Here is a 22,655-nt window from a genome sequence, read left to right on the forward strand (position 1 = left end):
TTCTCCACTAATGTCCCTCTTCTGTTTCAGGATCTACCTAGCAAGCTTACAGCTGGCCTGGAGTGTAGAGGCGGCTCTCCCAAGGTCGCTCAGCAAGCTAGCGGCAGGGCACAGGCTGAAGCCAGACCTCCTCCTCCCTGTCCCTTGGGCTCCTGCCCTCCTCACCCTTCCTGCTTTGTCCAGGGCCAGGTGCTGCTCCATAAACAACTCCAGCCTCACCGACACCGCTGCCCCACCCTGCCTGCCCGGCCCATTTCTGAGGTTGCCTATACCACCTTCTTGCACACGTGCTCACATGCACATGCCCTGAAATGCCCGGCTCACCCACACCAGCCAGTGCTCTTCCCTCAGTGGGAGTGGAGGACTAGGAGCCAACCTGAAGGAGACCTGCCGTTGCTTCACGTTCTGGAAGTTTCTATCTCAGCCCCCCTCCCTCAGCTTCTCCAGTTGTCTCAGGGCCTCTCCTGTCTCGGTCTGGCGTGTGCTCTCTGCTTCCCGGCGCCTGGAAGTCTATTTTCTGTTGTACCCCTCAGCCCTCCAAGAAGGCCCCGGTACACCCCCTCGAGGGCCCTCCACCTGTGGGGCCCTTTCACAGTTTACAGCTGGCTTTCAAGTTCCTCACATGCTCCTCATCACAGGGGTGATTAGGGCCACTTAGCAGGAGAGGCGTGCTTTCCCAGCGGTAATGGGGGGAGTGGAGCCGCGGTTTGCTGCAGCCTTTGCTCTTCCAGGCAGTTAGGCTGTCTGGTGTTTATCTTAGGCTGCCTCTGAGGCTCTCAGAGCCCTGCCCAGACATGACCTCACTCTCCCAAATCATCCCTGGGAGGCAGAAAGGAGTCTGGGACCAACGCTGTCCCCACTTCACAGATGGGAAAACCAAGAGCTAAACACACACACACAGACACACACACAGACACACACACACACACACACACACACACACACACACACACACACAGATATACACACAGAGCAAATATGTTGACAAGTTGCTTGGCAGTCCTGCAGGCCTGACCCTCAGTCCTGTGATTTCAGTTGTCTGGAATGTGAGAGGTCTTGGATGGGGTGGGGGCAGCAGTGCTTACCAAGTGCCTCAAAAGACTGTGGGTCCACCGGGGATATCCCCCAGCCTGACATACGGCCCTACCTCCAGGGAACCTGCAGCCGGGTGAGTGTGTATGAAGGGCCTAAGGAGGCCCATCCTGTGGCTAGAGTTTGTGAGGGTGAGGTCTTCTAGTCCGTGGCGGCAGTGTAGGCACGCGCCATGAAAGTGGGCCTTTGTCTGGTAACAACAAGGGCTGTGGCCAGGAGGGCCCGACCTGGAGGGTTGGCGGGCTGCCTGGTGATGGTGACCCACGCTGGACAGTCCACAGAGCTCCTCTCATGACGTCTCACCTTCCCGACAGCCCTGGGATGGAAGAGCTGTTAGGAGCTCACTGTACCAGTGAGAAAACAGGCCCACGACTTATTCAGGGCACAGAGCCAGCCAAGGAACGGTGACTGGGCATCCAGCTCCAAGGCTAATGCTTTGGCTGCTCCATCAAGCCACTGTCCCCCCGCAAAAGGGATGTGCCCAAAGCCAGCAGGAGGAAAAGGGAAGTCTTAACTGAGGAGCTCCGACTTGGCTGCTTTCACAGTTTCTCTCCAGATGGTCCTGCCTTCCTACCCTGAGAGGAAGTTAAAGGAAGCTCTGAAGAGGAAAGGTCAGGCTGGAGGAAAAGAAGGAGTTTGCCAAATCAACCCACACCCCGCTCTCAATGGCCCAGGGCCCTGCTAACTGGGCAGGGGCGTCGGGGAGGACAAGTAAAGACACAGGAGCATAACCCCGGCCCCTGCAGGGGAGAGAAATGCATGAGAAATGCGAGGGGAAGGTGGCTGGGACACTGCTAAAAGCTAGTCAGGCTGATCCCAGGCCCTCTCTCTGCCCCCAATCCCCACCTCCCATCGCCAGGCACACCTTGACCACCCCAGCTCTGCTCCTTCCCTTCTCTCAGCGCCTGGATCATCTCCTGCCCAAACCAGTCATTTAGCACTTGACTTAGAAGTCAGTTGACTTTCCATTATATGTCTATTCACCTCCCCAAATGGATCCTAATCTCCTCCAAGGCAAGAGCTCATGAGCCACGTGACAGTCAGTACATTCTTAGTAAAAAAAGGCTATTTGGGAAAAATAAAGGCTATTTCGTGCAATGCCGTGGTAAGTTCATGACAAAAGCTGGACAGTGGGTACAAGCCGCAACCCCGGTGACGTCATCGGGCTTGTGACGTCAGTGTCGCTGGCCGCCGTGGCGCTCCGCTGCCTGCGGGCAGGATGACGTCGCCGTCGGAACCCGGGCAGACAAGTGCGCCGAGGGAGGAATTAGCGAAGCTAGCGGCTGAAGACTCCGGGGAGAGGCGAAACCGATGGAGCAGCAGAAGCCGGGCGGGGTCCGTACTGCCGGGGCGGGGCGCCTGGCCCCCTTACGGATTGGTTCCGCCCCGCAGTGACCGACACGCACCAGCCAATCCGGGACAGCCTCGGAGACGCGCAGCCTATCAGCAGGCCAGGGCTCGCCGAGCGCTTCCGCGTTCGCGAGCGTGCCCGCTCCAGTCCGCAGGGGGAGGGGGCGAGGCCGATGGGCCCGAGGGTCACCCACGTCCATCCCATCCGGCTCGGCCGGTCTGCGGGGACCGGCCCGCTGCTTCCCAGGGAGCCCGATGGCCTCGGAAGGACTGGCGGGGGCGCTGGCGGCCGTGCTGGGGGGCCGGGGGCTGCGCGTGCAGAGCTGTGACTCGGGGCCGGCGGGGGAGCCGGCGGCGCCCGTGCGGCTGCGGAAGAACGTTTGCTACGTGGTGCTGGCCTTGTTCCTCAACGAGCAGGTGAGCGTCCGCCCGACGGGCCCACCGCCCGGGCCACCAGAGCACGCAGCCAGCCTCAGTGGGGACAGAGGACCTGCCGGCAATAGCCACCGCTTCTTGGTGTGTGGCTCTTCCCAGTTTTGCAAAGCACTCTCACACTTATATCTGAGCCTTGTGCGGTCCAGCCTGGAGATTGTCCCCATGTACAAAGGAGGAGGCCCAGGAGCCTGTTTGTCTCATTCCACTAGGCCTCGGTTCCTTGAGGGGAGGGCTGTCTTACTCCTTTTCCCCAGAATGTAGCACAGTGCCTGCCACCCCTGAGTCCCATGGGCAGTCACTGCGCAGCCTTTGCTTATACTCAGAACTTCTGACTCTCTGTGTGATGCTGCCCTTTTTCGTGCTGATCCCTGTACAAGTTGCTATAAAAACAGCTGGGGGTGTGGGCAGGGCCATAGGTGAGAGTTGTATGAGCTGAGGGTTGGGCATGTGTCTCAAAGCCTAGACCCCAATGTGAGGACCAGCCACAAGCTGTCAGTAAACCATAAGGAGAGGTGAGAAATACACAGTGACTTACATACACATGAGTCAGTGCAGGACACATGGCGACCCTCTCTGTGGAGCCTGATCCCTGAAGCAGCTCCCAGGAATCTTAGCCTCTTTCTGAAATGGAAGCTCGAATGCAAAGAGAGATGAGTTGCTGAGACAGCTGCAGTGCCCAGATACACAAGGGCCAGCCCCCTGGAGAGCTCAAAAATTTAAGGGTGTCTACCAGGAAGTGGATATTGAGGGACTGTATCTGAGATCTGATCTGGACCGAGGGCCAGTGAAGGCTGCTGTCTGTGCTGATCCTGTGGTGGGTGAGGATCTTCTTTCTCCCCACAGGATGAGGTGCTGCTGGTCCAGGAGGCTAAGAAAGAGTGCCGTGGGTCGTGGTACCTACCTGCAGGGAGGATGGAGCCTGGGGAGACTATCGTGGAGGCGCTGCAGCGGGAGGTGAAGGAGGAGGCTGGGCTGCACTGTGAGCCTCTGACGTTGCTGTCTGTGGAGGAGCGGGGCCCCTCCTGGATCCGCTTTGTGTTCCTTGCCCGTCCCACAGGTACGGCCCATCGGGTGGCATTGTGGGTAGAAGGCCATTGACATTTCCCCAGCTTATCCTTAGGTGAGATGAGCCCCTGATCTGGCTGGCACAAGCCTGGCATCCTGAGATTCCAGCCTGAGGGCTTGACTTGGGGCCTCCCCACTTGGGGTCAGAGCTAGATGCCTGGGTGGCCCTTTACTCTGCCAGGCCCAGCACTTTCTTCAACATAGACCCTTTCCTCCACCCTGTTCCCCACACCTCCCCCAGGTGGAATTCTTAAGACTACCAAGGAGGCAGATGCGGAGTCCCTGCAGGCTGGCTGGTACCCACGAACCTCGCTGCCCACCCCGCTGAGAGCCCATGACATTCTGCACCTGGTAGAGTTAGCCGCCCAGTACTGCCAGCAAGCCAGGCACCCTCTCATTCTGCCCCAAGAGCTTCCCTGCAGTCTGATCTGCCAGCGGCTCGTGGCCACGTTTACCAGTGTCCAGACGGTGTGGGTGTTGGTGGGCACAGGGGGGACGCCTCACTTGCCCATCACTGCTTGTGGCTTCACTCCCATGGAGCAGAGGGGTGGCATCAAGATGGCCGTCCTGCGGCTGCTGCAGGAGTGTCTGACCCTGCACCACCTGGCAGTGGAGACCAAGGGGTTGCTTGGACTGCAGCACATGGGCAAAGACCAAACAGATGGCATCTGCCTGAATGTGCTGGTGACCGTGGCTTTTCGGAATCCAGGTATCCAAAATGAGCCCCCGAAGGTTCGGGGTGAGAACTACTTTTGGTGGAAGGTGATGGAGGAAGACCTACAAAGCCAGCTTTTACACAGGCTTCAGGAATCATCGGTCATCCCAATCAACAGATAGGAGGCTGCCGTCAGCAGGCCAGGAGCTGGGTGTCTGTGCCTCCTCTGAGATGGGCAGGGGGTTGGCAGTCAGAGATCTTGTTGCGTTGGGAGCAGGGCAGTTCTCCTGGCTCCCAGGGGGACTTCCATCTCTCGTCGCCATGGAGCAGGTCTCTTCAGGCTACACCAAAAGGGACAGTGCCTTCAACCAAATAAGGCATCCAGAGCTCAAGGACCGAGTTGCCCTGAGGGCACAAGGAGGGCACGATGACTCCCTAAGGGGATGGGAGGACTTTCTGAACTTGAGGTGGCATCTGCTCTGCATTTTCTGTGCCTGCCTCAGTGAAGGCCTCATCGGGATCTTCAGGCGCTTACAGCGTGGAGGGGGCGCTGGGGGAGGTCATTCCAAGGGAGTGGGTCCCTGGCTGAGTAAATAGGTGTTGCTTACTTTGCCTTCCCACCTAAATGTCTCTGTGGGGAGGACGGGAGCAGGAAGGGGGGCTGCCTCAGTTTGAGAAGCTCCTCTCTTTATCTCACTGACACCACCCAGGCCTTCCCTGACAGCAAGCTGATACTATAGGTGACTGGCGGCTGGCTTCCTTGGTCCACTGCAGCCTCTCCTGCCTCCCAGGTGGGGTGTGACCACATCCCCTCCAAAGTTTGAGCGGTGAGATGGCCAGAAGCTTCGAGGTGGGGAGTGAGAGACCCCACCCCCACCGCCTCCCCGCCTCTCTGCCCAAGGCTTTCCACCTTGAGTGTCTCCATCCCTTCCCTGAGCCACTCTGCTGACCTGGGCTCCTGCCTCTGCCTTGATGCAGCTCCAGCCCAAGCCAGACCAACATGTTTCTCCATTTCCCCTCAGCCCAGCTGGATCATGGCAGGAATCTTTTTAAAGAGAACTTTACTAAAATTTAAGGGAAAACCAAAGGAAATGAATGAAGAAAACAATGTGCCATCACTGCTGGGCACTAGTCATTAACGTAGAGATTCGATTCTGAGCAGGGAAATACTTGACTGGGCTTCCCTTCTGCGGTAGCTCCACTCTGACGCCGAAGGACCAGGATGTCCTCAAAGGCCCCCTCCCCTGCCTCTCCGGGCTGCCGTCCTGGCTTTCTGGCCACTGGGGCTGCGGTAGGAATCCTCTTGTTCCCTCTAAAGACGATCGTCTTCTGAACAACGGAGTCAAAGCCTTTCATTTCGGTTCACTTCTCTCGGTGTCTGGGGGACCCACCAGTCCATATCCACCTTGAAGAACAGTGATCTTTGCTCCCACTACTTGGCCTACAGTGTTTTCAACCCTGGGTGCCCACTAGAATCGCCTGGAGAGCTTTAAAACCAACTCTGGGCCCACCCCCGGAGATACTGATTAACTGGTGGAGGCTGGGCCCAGGCCACTGGTATCTTAAAAAGCCACCAAGTGATTGTGACATTTCCAGGTGAGTGGCACTGATCAGCTCCCTCTCCCCACGCTGTCAGCTTGCCCTGCCCTGGAGTACTCTTGGTGACAACCCCCCCCCCCCCACCAGAGGATCTCCACACACATATATTTAGGGACAAGAGTTTTAAAGTATCAGGCCCACTAACTGTTCACTAAAGCAGCCACACAGCTCACACCATAAACACTGAAGACGAGACATGCACACGGACACTCCAGGCGGCCCATTCCCTCACTGTGTCTCGGGGGCTGCCGGCTCTCGGCTGTAGGCGAGCTGAGCAGAAATAGTGCTGCTTGGCCGAGACAGGCTGGTTCCTGGTTCCTGGCAGGCGCCAGGGAACATCAGATTTGCACTGCCAGAGCCTGTCTCTGTTTACCGCCCCCCCCCCACCTCCCCGCTCCACTCCCAAGCTGGGAAAAATGGGCCCGAATTAGCAGTGGAGTCCTGGGGAGAAGGACTCGACGGGTGGAGAAGAGCAGGGCACCCGTGTCCACGCAACCACACCATTTATTGCCATGCTGACCGGGGCGACGCCGTGTGAGCGCCCAAGCACATCGAGGAGGGGAGTGTGTGTGACCCGCGGACGCGCGAATGTTTTCTGAATCCAGGAGTCCAGACCCAGCTGGCCTGCTGAGCTCCGCTCCCGTCCCCCACCGACGCCCACATGTGCGCACACATGCAGGCACATGCCCGGTGTCCTCGGAGTAGCAGTGAAATCCTCCCCAGCTTGGAGGAATGCGGGAGAGGCAGAGGTCACTGAGTTTCCTCTGCTTTCATGTCACCTCTTGGCAACCTGCGGCCTGCTTCTAGAAGCGGCATGGGCAGGAAAAGGAAGCGAAAGGGGCTCTGGCTGCTCCTCCTTGCCCAGGAGCGAAGCCAGCGACTGCAGTTTGCTGAGGTAATGCCTGGCGCCGTCTGTGTTCCTGCAGGTCGAGACAGATTCGGGCCGGGTTGGGTGGCAGCCCTAGCCACAGAGGGCACGCAGGGAGAATGCCACCACGACCAGCTGCCTGCGCCCCAGCCCCTCCTCGCCAGGCCTTGGGGGCCTCTGGCCAGGTGGTCATCCTGGTCTCACCAGAGCTTCCTGCACCCCTGGGAGAGTATTCCATTGAGAACACAGCAGGCAGAAAGCTAAGGGCGAGGCCTGGCCTTTCCCAGTCTCTGAGCCCCTCTGCCCAGGTGTTGTGGACCTGCCGAGACGGGTTCAGAAGGCGCCAGAGAGAAACCAGCTGGAACTGGAGCCTGGCACCCAGCCCCCCAGCTCCCCAGGCCCTCTCCCGCCCTGGCTGCAGTTGCATCAAGCTTCTCATTAGCAGCTGCCCCCGCCTGGGCGCGGAGCATGCTTTGGGCATTTGCCACAAGGCGGCTGGGAATTTTGCAACAGTCTCCACGAGGGTCGAGCGGGAAGAGGGGGCTTCCCCTGCTGTCCTCTGCCCCTTCCCCAAGGGTTAAGCCAAGAAGGCAGGAGAAATGTCAAATCTCAGCAGCGTCTATGGTACCTGGTGTGACAGAGGCAAGGCCATGCCCCCATTCCTCTCGCCTGTGGCCCTGACCAGCTTTGAAGCCATTAGCGCACTGCCCCTCGTGCCCCTGGAATTGAGTCTCAGGCCTTGGCTCTGGCCGCAGATGGCCCATACAGATGGGTGACAAGCATAGAGCACATGAGGGTCAGGGTCTGGGTGCCCACCTGGCCATCACCCAGCTCCCCAGGGAAGACCTGAGGACACCATGCTGCCCAGGAAGCCATCTCTTTTGCTTCTTGGCTTCTGGTACCTCAGAGACCCATGCCTTTAAATCCCAACTGGTGTGGCCAATAGGCCAAGGTCTTCTTGAGTTAACCCAGGAGCAGAAGCCCAGGCCTCCGCACAGGCTGTGGTCCCTGGGATGTAGAGGAGACGGAGCCAAGCCTCCGCCCTGGGAGGAGGGTGGTGGCTCTTGCGCAGAGGTGTGGACAGGAGTGTCCCCTCCCGTCATGCTCCTGGCTCAGACATGCCCTTCCGGGGGTGTGGAGAGGCACAGGTGAGGACCACGTGGGGGGAACTTGACGAACGCGATGGCAGCCAGCTCCTTGCAGAATTCCTCAAGTACTACCACGCCCTGGAGGAGGGTCTGGTGGTCCAGCCTGGGGGAGACAGCACCAGGGTCACAGCATCAGGAATGTGCCCAGCGTGACATCCCATTACCCAGAGGCAGACACTTTTCAAGGAGGACCGGCCTCAGCAACGGGCCCCCCTCTGCCCTCGGCCTGGTGCCTCCCCAACCCGGAAACCCTGCCTTCCCACCCCAGGGCTCCTCCTTGGCCACCCACTTCCCTCGGTTACTTACTGCTCCCCGGGGACCTGGCCCATCAGCTGCCTGCGCACCAGGAGCAGTTTGCCTGGGAACTGGGGCACTCTCTGAATTCTCTGCATCAAGTCCCCAATCACCTAGAGCAGGAACAAGAAGAGACTGAGGGGAAGACCAGCGACACGGCCGCTGGGTCCCTGGCTCTGCCGCACCATGGGACAGGGGCAGAACCTGTGTATCCCCTGGCGCTGGCAAGGGTGCCCACTCCTGCAGCCCCCAGCCCCCCATTCGGTCCCCCTCCCTTCATGCCCCCTGCCCCAACTGGCACGCTTCCTCCAGCCCGGGCATCCTTACCCTGACGAGCACAGAGAACAGGCTCCTGCAGCCAGGGGCCAGGCTGATGTAGGGATCCAGGAGGTACTCGTGGATGAGAGGGTGGGGGAAGAGGGCGAGCCGGGACAGGACTGAGGTCACCTGCAGATTCAGGCTGTAAGGCTGTGGGGAGCAGGGTGGACAAGCTGAGGGCTGGCAGAGGTGGGTGAACATTTTCACACCCCCCCTGCAAGGCGCCTGGCCAGTGTGGATGTGTGGGAGACGTGTGGGAGACGCACGTGATGTGTGTGTCATGGATTCCCTGGGGCTGAGGGCCAGGACATGTTAGGGCGTGTGGGGCAGAGGCGAGACGGGGCTTCCCGCCTGGGGATAAGTAGGGGCTGAGGTGGGTTGTGAAGCTGGAAAACGGACCACTGGACCCCCATGGCTGGGCCCCGCTTTCCCGAAGGACTCCAGAAGCCCTCACCGTGTGGCTGGCATCCAGCCCTGTTGGCTACCTGGTCTAAAATCCGGGACATGCGGTCAAAGAGCATTTGGAGGAAGTGACCCTCGAAGAAAGGCCGTTCGGGCTCATGGGGGTCCAAGGGTGGGGGACCCAGTGGCCAGCCCCAGGGCGCGACTCGGGAGCTGCACTCCTGGAACTGAAACAGGCGGGGAGAGTTGAGGAAGCAGGCCGGGTGGTCAGGAGGCACCAGCAGACAGAGGGAGCTGCGCGGGCAGGCGGGGCTTGGACTCCTGGCCAGAGCTGGGAGCACCCCAGGCAGATCACAGATGCAGAGTGCATTAGCTCCATGCTCTGAGTGGCGAGGTCTTACACTCACCAGTCCGTAAGCATCGTGGACGTACGTGTCGTATCCGGTCTCCTCCAGGAAAGCCGAGGTCTTGGCTTCCTCAGGAACAAGGCAGAGGAAGCTGAGAAACAGGACCCTAGGTGTGGAGGGGCCTCACCTGGGCCGCCCGGCTCCATCTCCAGCCCCCTGGGAACACCCCCTCCCAGGCTGCCCCCCATCAAGGGTGTGGCCAGAGATGGAACAAAACTCAGGTGGCCCAGACTTCCTGACCTGCCCCTACCTGTTGACGATCTCGGTCACCGCAGTTTTGCCATCGGGGTTGGTGGCAGGGGCAGGGGGAGGCTTTGTGGAGGGTTGAAAGCTGGAGTTGAGGAAGCCGTCTGTGAAGTAGGGGTCCTCCTCCAGATCCCTGTGCCAAGGCAGACAATCATGGCACCAGTAAACGGGGGAACCGGTGTGGGGTGCTGGGGGGCAGAGGAAGTTCCCGAGCAGCCTGAGGACTCCCAGAGACACCGAGTTTCACTCACAGGGTGTCCTCGTAGCTCTCGGGCTCAGGTGAGCCCCGGGCCACGTAAGGGCGGCCCTCCAGGTGACACAGGACCAGGCTGCGGACGATGTGCTCGTGGGGCTTCTGGAGCAGCTCCTCAAACAGCCGCAGTGTGGCGCTGCTGATCTGGGGCAAGAAGGGGTCAGCAGGACACCCCCTTCCCATCCTGGCTTCTTGGGGTGCCAGGGAACTGCTCACCCAGATGAGAAGAGTCCCCTCAGGGTGGGGGGGGTCACCTCCCCCGGCCAGGGGCTAAGGCGGCAGGTTTTGGGGGGAGCAGATGGGTGCTGGCCCAGGAACCGGAAGTCTGGCTGGTCCCGGTTCCGTTACTAATTTGATGTGTGGTATCGGGCAAGCCAGTGGGCTTCTCTGTGCCTTGGTTTCCATGTCTGAAAAATGGAACACCGGCCTCACCTACCCCACAGTGGCTGTCAGCCTCAAACAAGGCAAATGAATACAAAAAGAGTTTGCAAAATAAAAAATGCCATCACATGGGATCACAGAAAATTGCTGTGTGACAAAAGCAGTTTGGCTTCTAATCACCAGGTCACTGCTTTTTTTTTTTTTTTTCTTTCCCCAGTAGGGGCTTGGGTTTGAATGCCTCCAAGGTAGAACCACCTGGAAAGCTAATGAAAAGGGGAAGGAGGGCTCAGGAAGTCCCCTGGGCGGGGCAGTGGAGGGGAGCGAGGAGAGAGGAGGGCCCTCCCACCTCACCTCATCAGAGAGGTGGTCGCAGTGCCTGATGAGGTGGGCACACAGGGTGTGGGGGCTGTCCTCAGGGACTGCAGGCTGCTGGTCTGTGCCCAGGAGGAAGGCCACGGCCTCTCCCAGCAGCCCAGGGGAGCGAAGCTGGCGCAGCATAGCTGTGAGCAGGGCGGTGGCGGTCAGGACGCTCTGTTCAGACCTACCGGGAGAGCACACTGAGCCAGGCAGGGGAGAGACACTGGGAGCAGGGAGTGAAGGAGGAGGGTGGTGGCAGGCAGAACCCTTTCCTGGCTTCCTTACATCTTCGGCTGGTATTTCTCTGCTCACTCCCCATCCCTCCTGAGGTCCGGAGGCCAAGGGCAGGAGGCCTTTGTTAGCCCACGTGGCTCTGAGCCACCGATGTGTGTATAGGGGGGCCAGCATGGCAAACATCAATGATGGAGCCCATAGACTCCCGTGACTCTGGCCAAGGCGGTCCCTGGCCTCAGGCACAGGAAGGGGCCTGGTGGAGTGGGCGGTTTGCCCAGACCAGGCCACGCCCGAGGGAACTGGACATCACTTACACATGTAGGAGCTGGGGCTGCAGAATCTCCACGAATAACTTCTCAGCCACAGCCTTTGCCAAGGCATCCGAAACCACCTGGGCGCCAAAGAGCACGTCTTAAACACATACTTCTGTCAACGATTTTCCACTAAGACATAGCTGTGACCTTGCACAGTGCCTAACGCAACAGGCAGAGAGGGTCCCTGCTGATGCCAGGGCCCCGCCCAACTCCTCAGAGACCCCCTGGGTTCTCGAGGGAGCAGCGTGAAGTGGGGGACACCCTCAAGAGCCCTGTCGGTGCCCAACCCTGCTCACCGTGTGCGCCTCTGTGATGAGGTGGTCGCAGTAATCGAACCAGCCCAAAAAGGCAGCCAAGGCCTCCTTGCCAGGGAAGGAAGCCTCATCGGACGGGGCACTGGGTAACCTGAGGGCGAGTGAGGGAGGTCTGTGAGGCCCGCTTCAGGTACATCCTGGAAGCTGGGCCCTCCTGTCCTCTGCCCTGCAACCTCTGATGCTGGGGGTCAGTTCTACTGGGGGCTCTGAAGGCAGAAGCCAAAGTGATGCTTTCCTGGAGTGCAAGACGGTCCTGGGGCATTGGCTGTAACCTCAGGAAGAGGGTGGCCAGCAGGGGTCCCCATCCCCCCAGAAAACAAGAGGAGCCACCACCAGAAAGATGACAGGCAGGGCTTCTGGCCACTGAAGATGGGGCCCAGCCCTCCCTGGCCCAGCGCCTACCTCCAGCTAATGCCCTCTAAAGCAGCGATGTCTGCGGGGTCCAGGAAGGAGGGCAGGGACTGGTACAGCTGGCAAAGGTGCTCGACGACGGCCGGGCAACAAGGGCTGCTCTGCACCAGGTAGGTGGCGGCGGCCTGGGAAGCCACACTCACCAGGAGCAGCAGGTTCTCCTGGGCCTTCAGAGCCACCCGACCTTTCTAGGGGATGAGAGTACAACTTCAGGGACAAGCAGCTGAACCCCCAAGCGCCCTCCCAGTCACTCACCCTCCCCGTCCCCACCCACCACGTCTCGGCAGCCAGCACCTTGCTCTTGCACAAGCCAATCAGGGAGGTGATCAGGTTGCTCTCCCCAATCCCCCCATTTGGTTCCTCAGTCTCAGCAGGTGGCTGGGTGCTCAAGACCCGGGCCCCACAGGGACCCCCGTCAGGAGCCTTGCTGTGGGGGTGATCCTTGTCCTTGACGCTGGCTGCCTCTTTGGGCAGGGCGGCGGCCTCTCTGGATGCCTTCTTCTTACTGACAGTCTTTTTACCCTGCAAGGGAGGTTGGCTGAGGCCAGGCCATGGTGCAGACCATTCCCCATGATGGCCCTGGGGAGTACAGGACGTGCTGGCTGCCAGGGCCTCAGCGTTGAGCTGGCAGGACCTCCCCGGTACCTGCTCCGTCCTACTTTCTCAGAAGGGCCACGGGGCTTGCCCTGGGGTCTGAGCCCTCCTGCTCCTGTTCCCCAGAGGCGCTCACTTCCAGGATGTACGTGAGCAGGGCTGGATCCTGCTGGATCTTGGAGCAGAGGACGGTGGTGAACTGCACCTCCTCCTTCTCTGTGAAGGATCCAGGAACTGTCCCACCAAGTCGGAGAAGTTTCTGGAAGGGGGGCAGGACAGAGACAGAGGGGAATGGAGTGGTAGGGAAGAGAGGGGAGAATGGGGTGGCGGGGAGAAAAAAAAACCATGCACGGCCATGGGTTCAGACTCAAACCTGCTGCACAGTGGGGGCAATGGTCCTGATGGAGGAGCTGCTTAGTGGGGCTTTCTTAAGAGTCTCAAAGGGTGGAGTGTTTTTGAGAAGAAAGTTTTGGTGCCTTGAGACTGGCCCTAGAGCACCCCCTAGCTTTTCTGGAAAGCATGGCCCTCACCCCGAGACACCCCTTGGCTTCTGGGCCTCTCACCTGCACAGGCCTGTGGACGTTGAGGTAATGCAGGAGTGGGTGCTGCACCTGGGCCAGAACCTTGCTGAAGAACTGGAGCACCTGCTGCCGCATGCCTGGCGGGTACTGTGGGGTCGGGGACAGAGTGTCCAGTAGGCAGGCGGCGAGGCCACGCCCCCGCCTGCGCGCTCCTCCCCTCACTGCTCGGCGCAGCGCGGAGGGCGCCTTCTCCACAGGCCGCCTCCCCCACCCCGACCCCTCCCACGAAGCTGGCCTCCTGCTGCGCTGCCAATCCCCCTTCCTGCTTTATTTTTCTCCATAACGTTGTCTTTATTGACCTTACTATATGTGGCCTCCTTTGATTATCCTGCCTCTCCCTGCTAGAATTTTTGTGTGTTTTAATCACTACCTGGTCCCCAGCTCCTAGGACACAGTCTGGCGTGTGGCTGGGCCTCAGTACATCTTTGATGAATGAGAGCGGACTGAACGAAAGGGAGCAAGTCCTCAACCCGGAAGACAGAACCGCCACCCAAAGCAAATAAGCAAGGGCCAGAAGCCTCAGGGAGGTGGTGGGGCGCTCTGAGACAGCCTCAGTGTCCCTGCCCCCAGCTAGCCCCTGACTCCGCCAGCGTCGGGACTAGGAGGAGCACTGGTAGAAGGGCCTGGAACCCAGGGGCCCCGACTCAGGTGGAAGGTTCCAGAGGCACCCAGGGTCCTGCCCACCTCGGCCTTGCCCAGCGTGCACAGGGTCTCCAGGATCTTGTGCTGCAGCAGGTACTCCAGACAGGGCCCCGCCGCGCCCGCCGCCGCCTGCTGCCTCTCCTCGTACACCAGGATGTCCAGCATCTGCTTCAGCCGCCAGGGAATGTCCGTTTTCTTGGCCGGGGTGTTTTCATCTAACAAGATCCAGGAAACAAGGTGAGTGGGGTGCAGAGGGGCCCTCTGGCTTGATGGGGTCAAGCCCATGGGGCCTAAGTGGTGGGGCAGAGACGGAGGGCAACCTGGAGGAGGCCAGGCTAACCATTTCCTTTAAAGACCAGAGGAAATGGAAGTTAACAGTTGATGCCTCTCTGGTTAAAAAGACAATAGAAGCAACAGGGATGGGCCTAGAGATTATCATACTGGGTTCTGTAAGACAGAGAAAGATAAGTATTATATGATATGTTTATATGTGGAATCTAAAAAAATGACACAAATGAACTTATTTACAAAACATAAATAGACTCACAGACATAGCAAACAAACTTATGGTTACCAAAGAGGAAAGGGGTTGGGAGGAATAACTTAGGAGTTTGTGATTAGCAGATACAAACTATTATGTATAAACTAGATAAACAACAAGGTCCTACTATATAGCACAGGGAACTATATTCAATATCTTGTAATAATCTATAATTAAAAATATGAAAAGGAATATATATATATGGATAACTTAATCACTATGCTATACACTAGAAACTAACACAGCATTGTAATTCAACTATACTTCGATACAAAAAAAAAAAAAGTTAAAAAAAAAGACAAAAGACCTTCTAGGTGAGGCCCAGGAGACTAGCCCTCTGATGGAGAATGTGTGCAAGCCCTAGCACTTTATCAGAGGAAAGCAGCATCCTTTTTTCTCTGAACTCTGGGGCCTGCAGAAGGGTATTTGCTGGGGCTGCAGGCCAGCTCTGTGCCTGAGTGAGAAGCTGAGGGCTCAGAGGGTCTCTGTCATATAATTTAGAAGCTGCCTTTGAGCATTTTCCTAACAGATAACCTCCTGGGGCCTTTTATGTCCCTTTGACACTCATGGAAGGCAAAGAAAAAAAAAATCCATGCACTACCATGGGATCAGACTCCAACCCACTGCATGGTGCCAAGGTCCTGATGGAGAAGCTGGTTAGTGGGGTTTTCTTAGTCAGAGTCTCAGAGAGTAGAAGAGTATTTTTATAAAGAAAGTTTTGGTACTTTGGGACTGGCCTTGGAGCACCCCCTAGCTTTTCCTGAAAGCACAGACACTTGAGCAAGGCAGCTCACCTCACCCACCCCTGTACTTCTGGTCTAGGAGTCAGTCTGGAAATCAATGTGAAGTCCCAGGTGGACCTCAGGCAATTCTAGAACTTTTCCTAGTCTTCTGGTAGATGGGGACTCCCTGTCAAGAGATCTTCAATCTAAAAAGTGCAAACTCCCAGTTATAAAATAAGTCCTGGGGATGTCACATACAGTGTGGTGACTACAGTTAATAATACTGTACTGTGTATTTGAAAATTGCTGTCAGAGAAGATCTTAAAAATTCTCATCACAAAATAAAGATTACAGCTGTGTGTGGTGACAGATATTAACTAGACTTGTGGTGGTGATCATGTCACAATACATCCATATATTGAATCAATATGGTATACACCTGAAACTAAAATAATGTTGTATGCCCTTATATCTCAATTAAAAAAAAAAAGATCTTCAGTCTAAAGCAGTTGTTCTCAACTGGGGGTGATTATGCCAACAGGGATATTTGGCAATGTTTAGAGAGACATTTATGGTTATCACGATGGGGAGGGGTTGCTACCGACATCCAGTGGGGAGAGGCCAGAACTGATGCTAAACATACAGTGTACCCCTGCAGCTCCCCACAACAAAGAACCATCCAGCCCAAATGTCATCAGCGCCAAGACTGAACAGAACGCTCAGATGGTCCCTCAGAGTATATGAAGACCACTTTTTAATTTCTTATGTTGGCTCAGGCTGGAAATTAAGCCTTTGGGAAAGGTGTAGGCTGGAATCAAACCCCAGTCTGAACTCCAGAAGGTGGAATGGTAGGCATGCAGGAAAGGTTACCAGGCAACCAGTAGGCCTCCACCAATCCCAGAATACTGACCACAAAGCAACCAATGAGATTCTGTCCCCTCAGTGAGTGATCCTGATGGGCCCAGATGACCCAAGGCTTCGGCTCTCTAGAGTGTCAGTGGGGAGAAGGACCAGGCACATTACATGCCTTGGTTTCTGTTCATCTCCTACCCTCTAAGCTGGCTTAGGGAAAAGAGGAAATTTATTCCATTTCTTTAATCAGTACGCCCTAGGCACAGGCACTTGGGGGCTGAAGGCCTGGACACTCTGTCCAGCTAGGGGCTGGGGGCAAGTGGCGCTCAACCTCTGTCTTGCAGAGTCAGGCCAGTGAGACCCCAGTCTCCATGGCCCACTCCTACCTCACAAGCTCCTCTCCCAGAAGGTCAGGGTGGGGCAGCCTCCACTCTGAACTCCCGGGCAATGGATGTCACCTTCCCCAGGACATCTGCAGCTCTGTGCTGCAGGGTAACCCCACTCACACCTTCCTCCCTGCTCCCTCCAGGGATCCCGGGCCGAGGGAGAGCAGGTCCCACCTGTGCTTTCGATGTAGTAGTTCGTGATGCCCTTCCAGTGCTCCATGAAGGCCTCCAGCAGGTCAATGCTGGGCTCCCGCTGCAGAGAGAGCAGACACAACCTCACTCATCAGAACGGACCCGCCCCCGTCTACTAAGTGTTGGGTGGGAGCTGGGCCTTGGGGAGCCTCCCATGGCGGCTGTGATCCTGGGTTCTCAAAAGGAATAGTAACACATTTTCTCCAGGACACTTGCACGTTGTCTCCGTAGCTGCCAGCAATCTCCTGGCCCCTCTCCCCAGACCCCCCTCCCTCCTGCAAAGGCTGTGCTCCTGCAACATGTCATAACTCTATACTCCGTCCCAGAGCGGCTGAGACTGTTGATGGGGGAAACAGACACAGAAACAGATCGTTTCCATACAACATGGTTATGCTACAACAGAGGCACATAGGGCAGAGCACTCCCAGAGCAGTAAAATCAAAATGATGCAGACAGAAAAAGTGACAAAGATTTCAGCTCCCCCTCAGTCTGAGAGTCTGTGAAAATCTGTGTTGAAGGCCATGACAGCTCAGTTCGGCCAGATGGATAACGTCAGCAGGATATTAAGAAAGCACTTTCCTTACAATGTGCATCTTCTGTCCAAGCCTGCAGTTCGTGCACCCCTAGTGCCTCTTAGCTCTGCTCCTGTCCACGTCTCTTCTGGCTCCTTCTATGTCCCAGGCCCCAGGAAATTCTCATCGGCTGCGAATAATTCCCAAACCTCCCCTCTTTCCATTTCCATGCCCTGGCTGGAACCAACCTTGAACTGGTAATCACCACTTTCCCTGAAAACTTCTCCAAAAAAGGGCATTTCTTCTCTTTTCTTGCAGAGTGAATGGTTGCAGGAGAAAAACACATAATCCAATAGTCCCTACCCACAGTGCTCATTCCTACCTCTCTCCTCTTTTCACCCAGGGGGTCCCATATCCCCCTACACTCATCTCTGTCCTACCAGTCTTCAGTGAGGTCTGGCTCAGAGCCACCACCTCCATAAGGCCGTCCAGGGTCCCTGGACGCATCTGTCTGTAACTTCGCGTTTTACTGCACCACAGAATGGAGGGTCTCCTCCTTACATAATTCACTCAATAAGCACGTGCTGAGTGCCTACTGTGTACAAAACACCATGCTGGATGCTAGAAGCCACACAAGGATGTCTAAGGCCCAGTGCCCCAGAAACGTGCCGTGAAGGGGAAGAGAATATAAAACTGCGCTGACTAGCTCAACCACAAGAAGCAGTGTGAGAACGCAGGGGAGGTAGAGAGTGACCTCTGGGCTAAGAAGGGTCACTCCTAAGGAGCCGGAACAGAGAGGCTTTACTGAGGTCATGCCGGAACTAAAACCTGATGAGCTGGGTCCGATTTCAACAATTAGAGATGTAGGAGAGACATTTCCTGCAGAAGGACCTTTGCAAAGTATGTCTGGGGCAAGGATGGATTGACGAGTATGTGAGGCCTTGAACACCAAGCCAAGAAGTCTTTGCTTTTTTGTTGTTTTTTTGCAGACATTCTGACAGGTCAGTGACATCTTCTAAGCCGTGTGAGAAAGAGTCATCATGGGGTTGTATGTAGGAGACAGAACAGAATGAATGACAAGAAGAGGAAGCAATAACACTGAATCAGAGGCCCTCATATACTTGCTCTGCTTTGGCTGCCCAGGCAATTTTGTCTTCTTTCAAAGTTAGCTGTGGGGGCCACGACCCTTCTTGGAGTGGCACCTCCTACCAAACACACTGTCCATACAGAGTGACTGCATCTTACCACGTTCTACATGACACTGTAACTGCTGGGCGAGCAGTCATCTCTCCTAGGAGACCGTGAGCTCCCTGAGGGCCAGGGTTCTGTGTTTATATAATATAAACTCTGCCTGCCCCTAAAGGGCTCAGACTGCCTACTCATTGATATTTACCAAATATCTCAGCAAACTCCTTAAGTCCTTCCCATAGTTCCTTGTCTCTTGGAAAGCCCTTTCTCTGACCCTTGACCACACTTCAGTCATCTCACAAGTCAGTGATGGGATCTCATCTATCCTCAAAATGCATTGATAGTCTCCTAAAACCTTAAGCTGGGCTTACCCAAAAGAACACTCCAGGAAAAAAAGGAGAAACAGGAGAGTAAAGATTAGCCAAAACAGGCCATTGGAGTGAAGAAAGCAGGGGATAATGTTCACCTGAATCTATTATTAGCTACTATAACACCAGACCAAAGAAATTGTACCAAATGATTTATTTTTAAAGATACTGTTTTCAAGAATAACTGTCAAGGCTGTTATTCTGTTTTGTCAGAAGAGGGCAGGAAGGAGCACTTTTCCTCCTTGACAAGGGGTCAAACAACTTGCCAGGGGTTTTAACCTGGTGATTCAGCCCAGGGAAGACTTACACCCAAGAGGTGGGGGTGGAAGGGAAAAGAGGGGTTCCCATCTCTCCTGGCAGTCACATGGGGCCAGCCAAATACATTGTATACTGATTGGCCTAAGATCACCTGCCGAAAAAGATCTCCCTTGACCACCGAAACCTCCTCCAACCACTGACACAGAAATTCCCACGCTGGAAACATCTGAAATACACTTCTCAGGGCCAGGGTCCTGTCTGCCCTGCCTACCCACCTTGTGTATGGAGCTTTGTCTGGGAGTTGTGACGAAGTGCCAGGTTACTTTCTAAGAGGGCAGCTCTCTCGATGGGGGACAGGGAGGAGGGGACGAGAGATCATTTTGGAACTCCCTCCTGAAGCAGGATGGCCCGAGGCCCCTGACTTCAGCAAGAGCAGGGCTGGGGCAGCTGGAGAAGCGGAAGGAGCTTTTCCACTTTCTTCCCAAGTCTGCTTAAGGCTGAGGCTGTTCTCATTCATAATAAGCTCTGATGGAGGGTGTGTGTTGGGGAGGAAGGGGATGGAAGCCAAGGTTGTTTCTCTTGAGAACATTTGATACACTAAACTGATCAATTAGGAGGAGGGCTTATACTATGAGACAAAAGAATTAACTTTACTGGCAGGTTCTTGGCAGGGTTACTTTAACTGGAGGGCACCCCGCCTACCCTATCAAAACCGCACTTTTATCTTGCCGAATGAAGAGAGGAGCCGTGGGCGCCTCGGACCAGCCTTCAACCCCAACAGAAAATGGCAGAAACGCAAACTCCTCTTCCCCGCAGGCCGCCCCGGGCCCCACCGGGGCTGGCCTCTCCCAACTCAAGGTCAACCGGACTCGGACTGGCGTGGTGTTGAGATAACATTCTGGAAACTGCGCTCGTACCCTGCAGAAGGCTATTTCCTGGGCCAGGCGCTCCACACCCACCCTAGACTGTATCCGTAGTCTTCCTGGGGACTTGGCCAGTCCGGGCCTGCACGTCCCAAGTCCTGAGTAAGGTCCTGGAGTCGCCTCGGGGCTGGGAACCAGGGGAAGGGGCGGCTATTTTTTTAAGCCCTGGTGACCAGGAAGGGAGGAGCGTGGGGGAGCAGGAAGGCAAACAGGATGGGGGAGGGGACTGGGGGGGGAATTTTGGGAAGAAACTATTGGGTGACGAGGGCGCACTCAGCCCAGAGGAGTTTGGGAACTGGGAGAGACTCGGGGAACCGGAAAAATAAACAGGAAGCAATCCGGGGAGGAAGGCTAGGGACTGGAGCGACCCGGAGGGGAGCTGGGAACAGGCGCGATCCGGAAAGAAGCAACCGGAAGCCGGGAGCGCGGCGCGGGGGTGGGAGGGACGCCGCGGCCCTGGTGGGGGTCCCTTCCCGAGGCCGCCCGCCCGCCCGCCGGCTCCTCCCCCGGCCCCGCGCCCGCCCTTCCGGCCCAGGCCCGACGCGCCCCGGTTCTCCCCCCCTCGCCCGGCCTCACCGCCCCCACGGCCTCCTGCAGCAGCGCCCCGAGCCGGCTCAGCATGACGGCGGCCCGGCTCCCGGCTCCCGGGCAGCGGCGGCGGCGGCGGCGGCGGCGGAGCTCCCCAGCGCAGGCGGCGACCCGGAGGCGCGGCGAGGGAGGCGGGGCCCCGGCCGCCCCGCCCCGCAGCCCCCGCCCGGCCCTGCCCGGGGTCGAAGAGCGGACGCGGCCCGGCCTGGTAGCGAGGGGTGGCCCTCCGGAGTCCCGGGCGTCCGCAGCGCGGGGGCAGGGTCAAGTCCAACGGGGTCCCTTGGGGAGCCAGGTGGCAGCGAGCGAGCGACCCTTAGAGAAGGGCGAGTGGGACCAGGCAGGATTTTCCCATGAGGAATGAGGGTTTATGGGTTTTGGAAGTCTCAATACTTCTCTCGTGGGACCCTCCCATCATATGATGTCAGAAATACATTTTTGAAAATACGACTGCCCTGTGCTCGGGAAGAATCTCTATTCCTGGGGGCGGGGGTTGGAGGTGGGAGATGGGGAATGGGCTTTGAACTGGCAGAGCCGGCTGCTCAAAGGCCCCCTCCCTAAGGCCCCAGCTTTGGACATTCTCAGAAGCCCTGCTCTGGCCGAGGGTTCTGCCCCCGACACCGGAGACCCACCTTCTGTTGTTTCCTTGGTGCGGCTAGAAGGGCAAACCGGGGCCAGTTGTGACTTCCCCCACCTCCCGCCCAGCACAGCAGCTACTGGTCACTTGTGGCTGTCCGGCCATGAAACGTACTAACTCTGAGATGTGCCGAAAACAGTACAAAGGAGAAAATGTAAAATAGTCGCTAATGATATTTTACATGTTGAAATATAAGCTATTAGATAAGTTGAGTTAACGAAAGTATAACATAAAAATTTCACTTGTTGCTTGTTACCCTAAGTGGATGCAGTTCTGGTCCAGAGGTCCTGCAGAGGCAGCCACAACTCTTTGCTTTTATAGCTGCAACAGGGAAAGAGACAGAAGGTGGCTCTCCCGTGCTGGGGGGGCACACTGGGAAAATGACACCCAAGAATTACACAGGCAGAACCCTCACCCAGAGCAGGGCTTCTGGGAATGTCCAAAGCTAGGACCTTAGGGAGGGGACTTTCTAGCAGCCAGCTCTGCCGGTTCAAAGCCCATTCCCCATCTCCCACGTCCAGCTCCCAGGAGTGGAAAGAGATTCTTCCAGAGGACAGGGCAGTCATCTGTTCAGAATGTGTTTCTGCTGACCTCCGACACCATATGATGAGAGGGTGAGGCACTAGGGGTCCCACTAGGGAAATGGGGTAGCCCTTGTCCCAGAACTGAGGACCTGGAGCTGTGGGATCTTGGCTCAGCCTTTTGGGCCCCATTCACCAGTGGGACTGTGGCCCAGGAGGCAACGCCTGCCCACAGTAGCCCACGTGCCGTGGAGCGGAGCCTGCAGTCCAGACCCACCGGGAGGCCAAGGTTCGGCCGAGCCCAGGCTGAGCTAGTATTTGGATCTTAGTTCTCTGGCAGCTGCTTAGGAAAATAGATGTTTTTGACTGTTCATCTGCAATCAGACCCTGGTGAAGAGCCTGTGGGAAATGAGAGGAGGCTTTTAAGCCAAAAAGTATAAGAACGAAAGGAAGAAACAAATCTGTTCTGTGTATGGGGAAGCAGTCTAGTCCATCACTTTTCTGGGTCTCCTTCCTCATGGGTAAAGGAAGCAGGCTGGATGGACTAAATCTGCTTTTTTTCCCCCTCAATATGTTTCAAGGAACTGTAGGTATCAGGGAAGTGTATAAGGAATTCGTAATCTTTCATTTGGTTTAACTTTTTAAATTTTATTTTAAAAGCTCTAATAAAAGTCAGCGGACACACTTATATATGTGTTAGAGCCCACTGACGTATTTAAACTCCGCTGCCAGGTTAGCTGTTTGGGAGAAGATGTTTGAATAAACCTCTCCTCCTGTCAGCGTAATGAGGGTAGAAGTCTGTTGCAGAATGATCAGTTTGAAAGAGCAAGTCACTAAGTTCAGATTCAAAGAGATAGGACTTCGATGCTGCCGCTCAAGGGGAGGAATGTGAACAAACTTGTGTGTGTTTTTAAACCACCACAATTTTGTAACTACTTATCTGTGTGATTCAGGCTTTTCCCGATACTATGCAATTAAATGTGAGAGTAAATTAGATCCTGCACTGGGTG

At 56.5% G+C, this 22,655-nt stretch overlaps 2 protein-coding genes across 2 annotated transcripts; one reads left to right on the forward strand and one right to left on the reverse strand.

Annotated features, from left to right (window-relative positions):
- The first annotated feature begins 2,371 nt into the window (after positions 1 to 2,371).
- On the forward strand, positions 2,372 to 5,931 carry NUDT18 (nudix hydrolase 18). The gene is made up of 3 exons (XM_032471000.1): positions 2,372 to 2,859; positions 3,721 to 3,934; positions 4,184 to 5,931. Exons 1-3 carry the CDS (start codon positions 2,698 to 2,700, stop codon positions 4,777 to 4,779), a joined length of 972 nt encoding a protein of 323 aa, XP_032326891.1. The 5' UTR covers positions 2,372 to 2,697; the 3' UTR covers positions 4,780 to 5,931.
- A 751-nt stretch (positions 5,932 to 6,682) lies between these two features.
- Positions 6,683 to 20,841, reverse strand: FAM160B2 (family with sequence similarity 160 member B2). Its single transcript, XM_032470982.1, has 17 exons — positions 20,479 to 20,841; positions 16,636 to 16,714; positions 14,003 to 14,175; positions 13,301 to 13,405; positions 12,874 to 12,996; positions 12,438 to 12,665; positions 12,135 to 12,331; positions 11,715 to 11,823; positions 11,419 to 11,495; positions 10,865 to 11,054; positions 10,131 to 10,276; positions 9,884 to 10,012; positions 9,634 to 9,724; positions 9,310 to 9,453; positions 8,834 to 8,974; positions 8,519 to 8,619; positions 6,683 to 8,315 (listed from the first exon to the last, which is right to left on the reverse strand). Exons 1-17 carry the CDS (start codon positions 20,521 to 20,523, stop codon positions 8,177 to 8,179), a joined length of 2,217 nt encoding a protein of 738 aa, XP_032326873.1. The 5' UTR covers positions 20,524 to 20,841; the 3' UTR covers positions 6,683 to 8,176.
- Between the last annotated feature and the right edge of the window lie 1,814 nt (positions 20,842 to 22,655).

Source organism: Camelus ferus, chromosome 31, assembly GCF_009834535.1.
Source record: "Camelus ferus isolate YT-003-E chromosome 31, BCGSAC_Cfer_1.0, whole genome shotgun sequence".
Lineage (NCBI taxonomy): Eukaryota > Metazoa > Chordata > Mammalia > Artiodactyla > Camelidae > Camelus > Camelus ferus.

What these genes read in the sequence shown, in the direction of transcription:
- NUDT18 (XM_032471000.1), top strand. Translation starts at nt 2,698, where the DNA reads ATGGCCTCGGAAGGACTGGCGGGGGCGCTGGCGGCCGTGCTGGGGGGC. An exon ending in CCTTGTTCCTCAACGAGCAG is followed by an intron (nt 2,860 to 3,720) that starts GTGAGCGTCCGC and finishes TTCTCCCCACAG; the next exon opens with GATGAGGTGCTGCTGGTCCA. An exon ending in GTTCCTTGCCCGTCCCACAG is followed by an intron (nt 3,935 to 4,183) that starts GTACGGCCCATC and finishes CACCTCCCCCAG; the next exon opens with GTGGAATTCTTAAGACTACC.
- FAM160B2 (XM_032470982.1), bottom strand. Translation starts at nt 20,523, where the DNA reads ATGCTGAGCCGGCTCGGGGCGCTGCTGCAGGAGGCCGTGGGGGCG. An exon ending in TTAGAGGGCATTAGCTGGAG is followed by an intron (nt 11,824 to 12,134) that starts GTAGGCGCTGGG and finishes ACTCGCCCTCAG; the next exon opens with GTTACCCAGTGCCCCGTCCG. An exon ending in TCCACGATGCTTACGGACTG is followed by an intron (nt 9,454 to 9,633) that starts GTGAGTGTAAGA and finishes CGCCTGTTTCAG; the next exon opens with TTCCAGGAGTGCAGCTCCCG.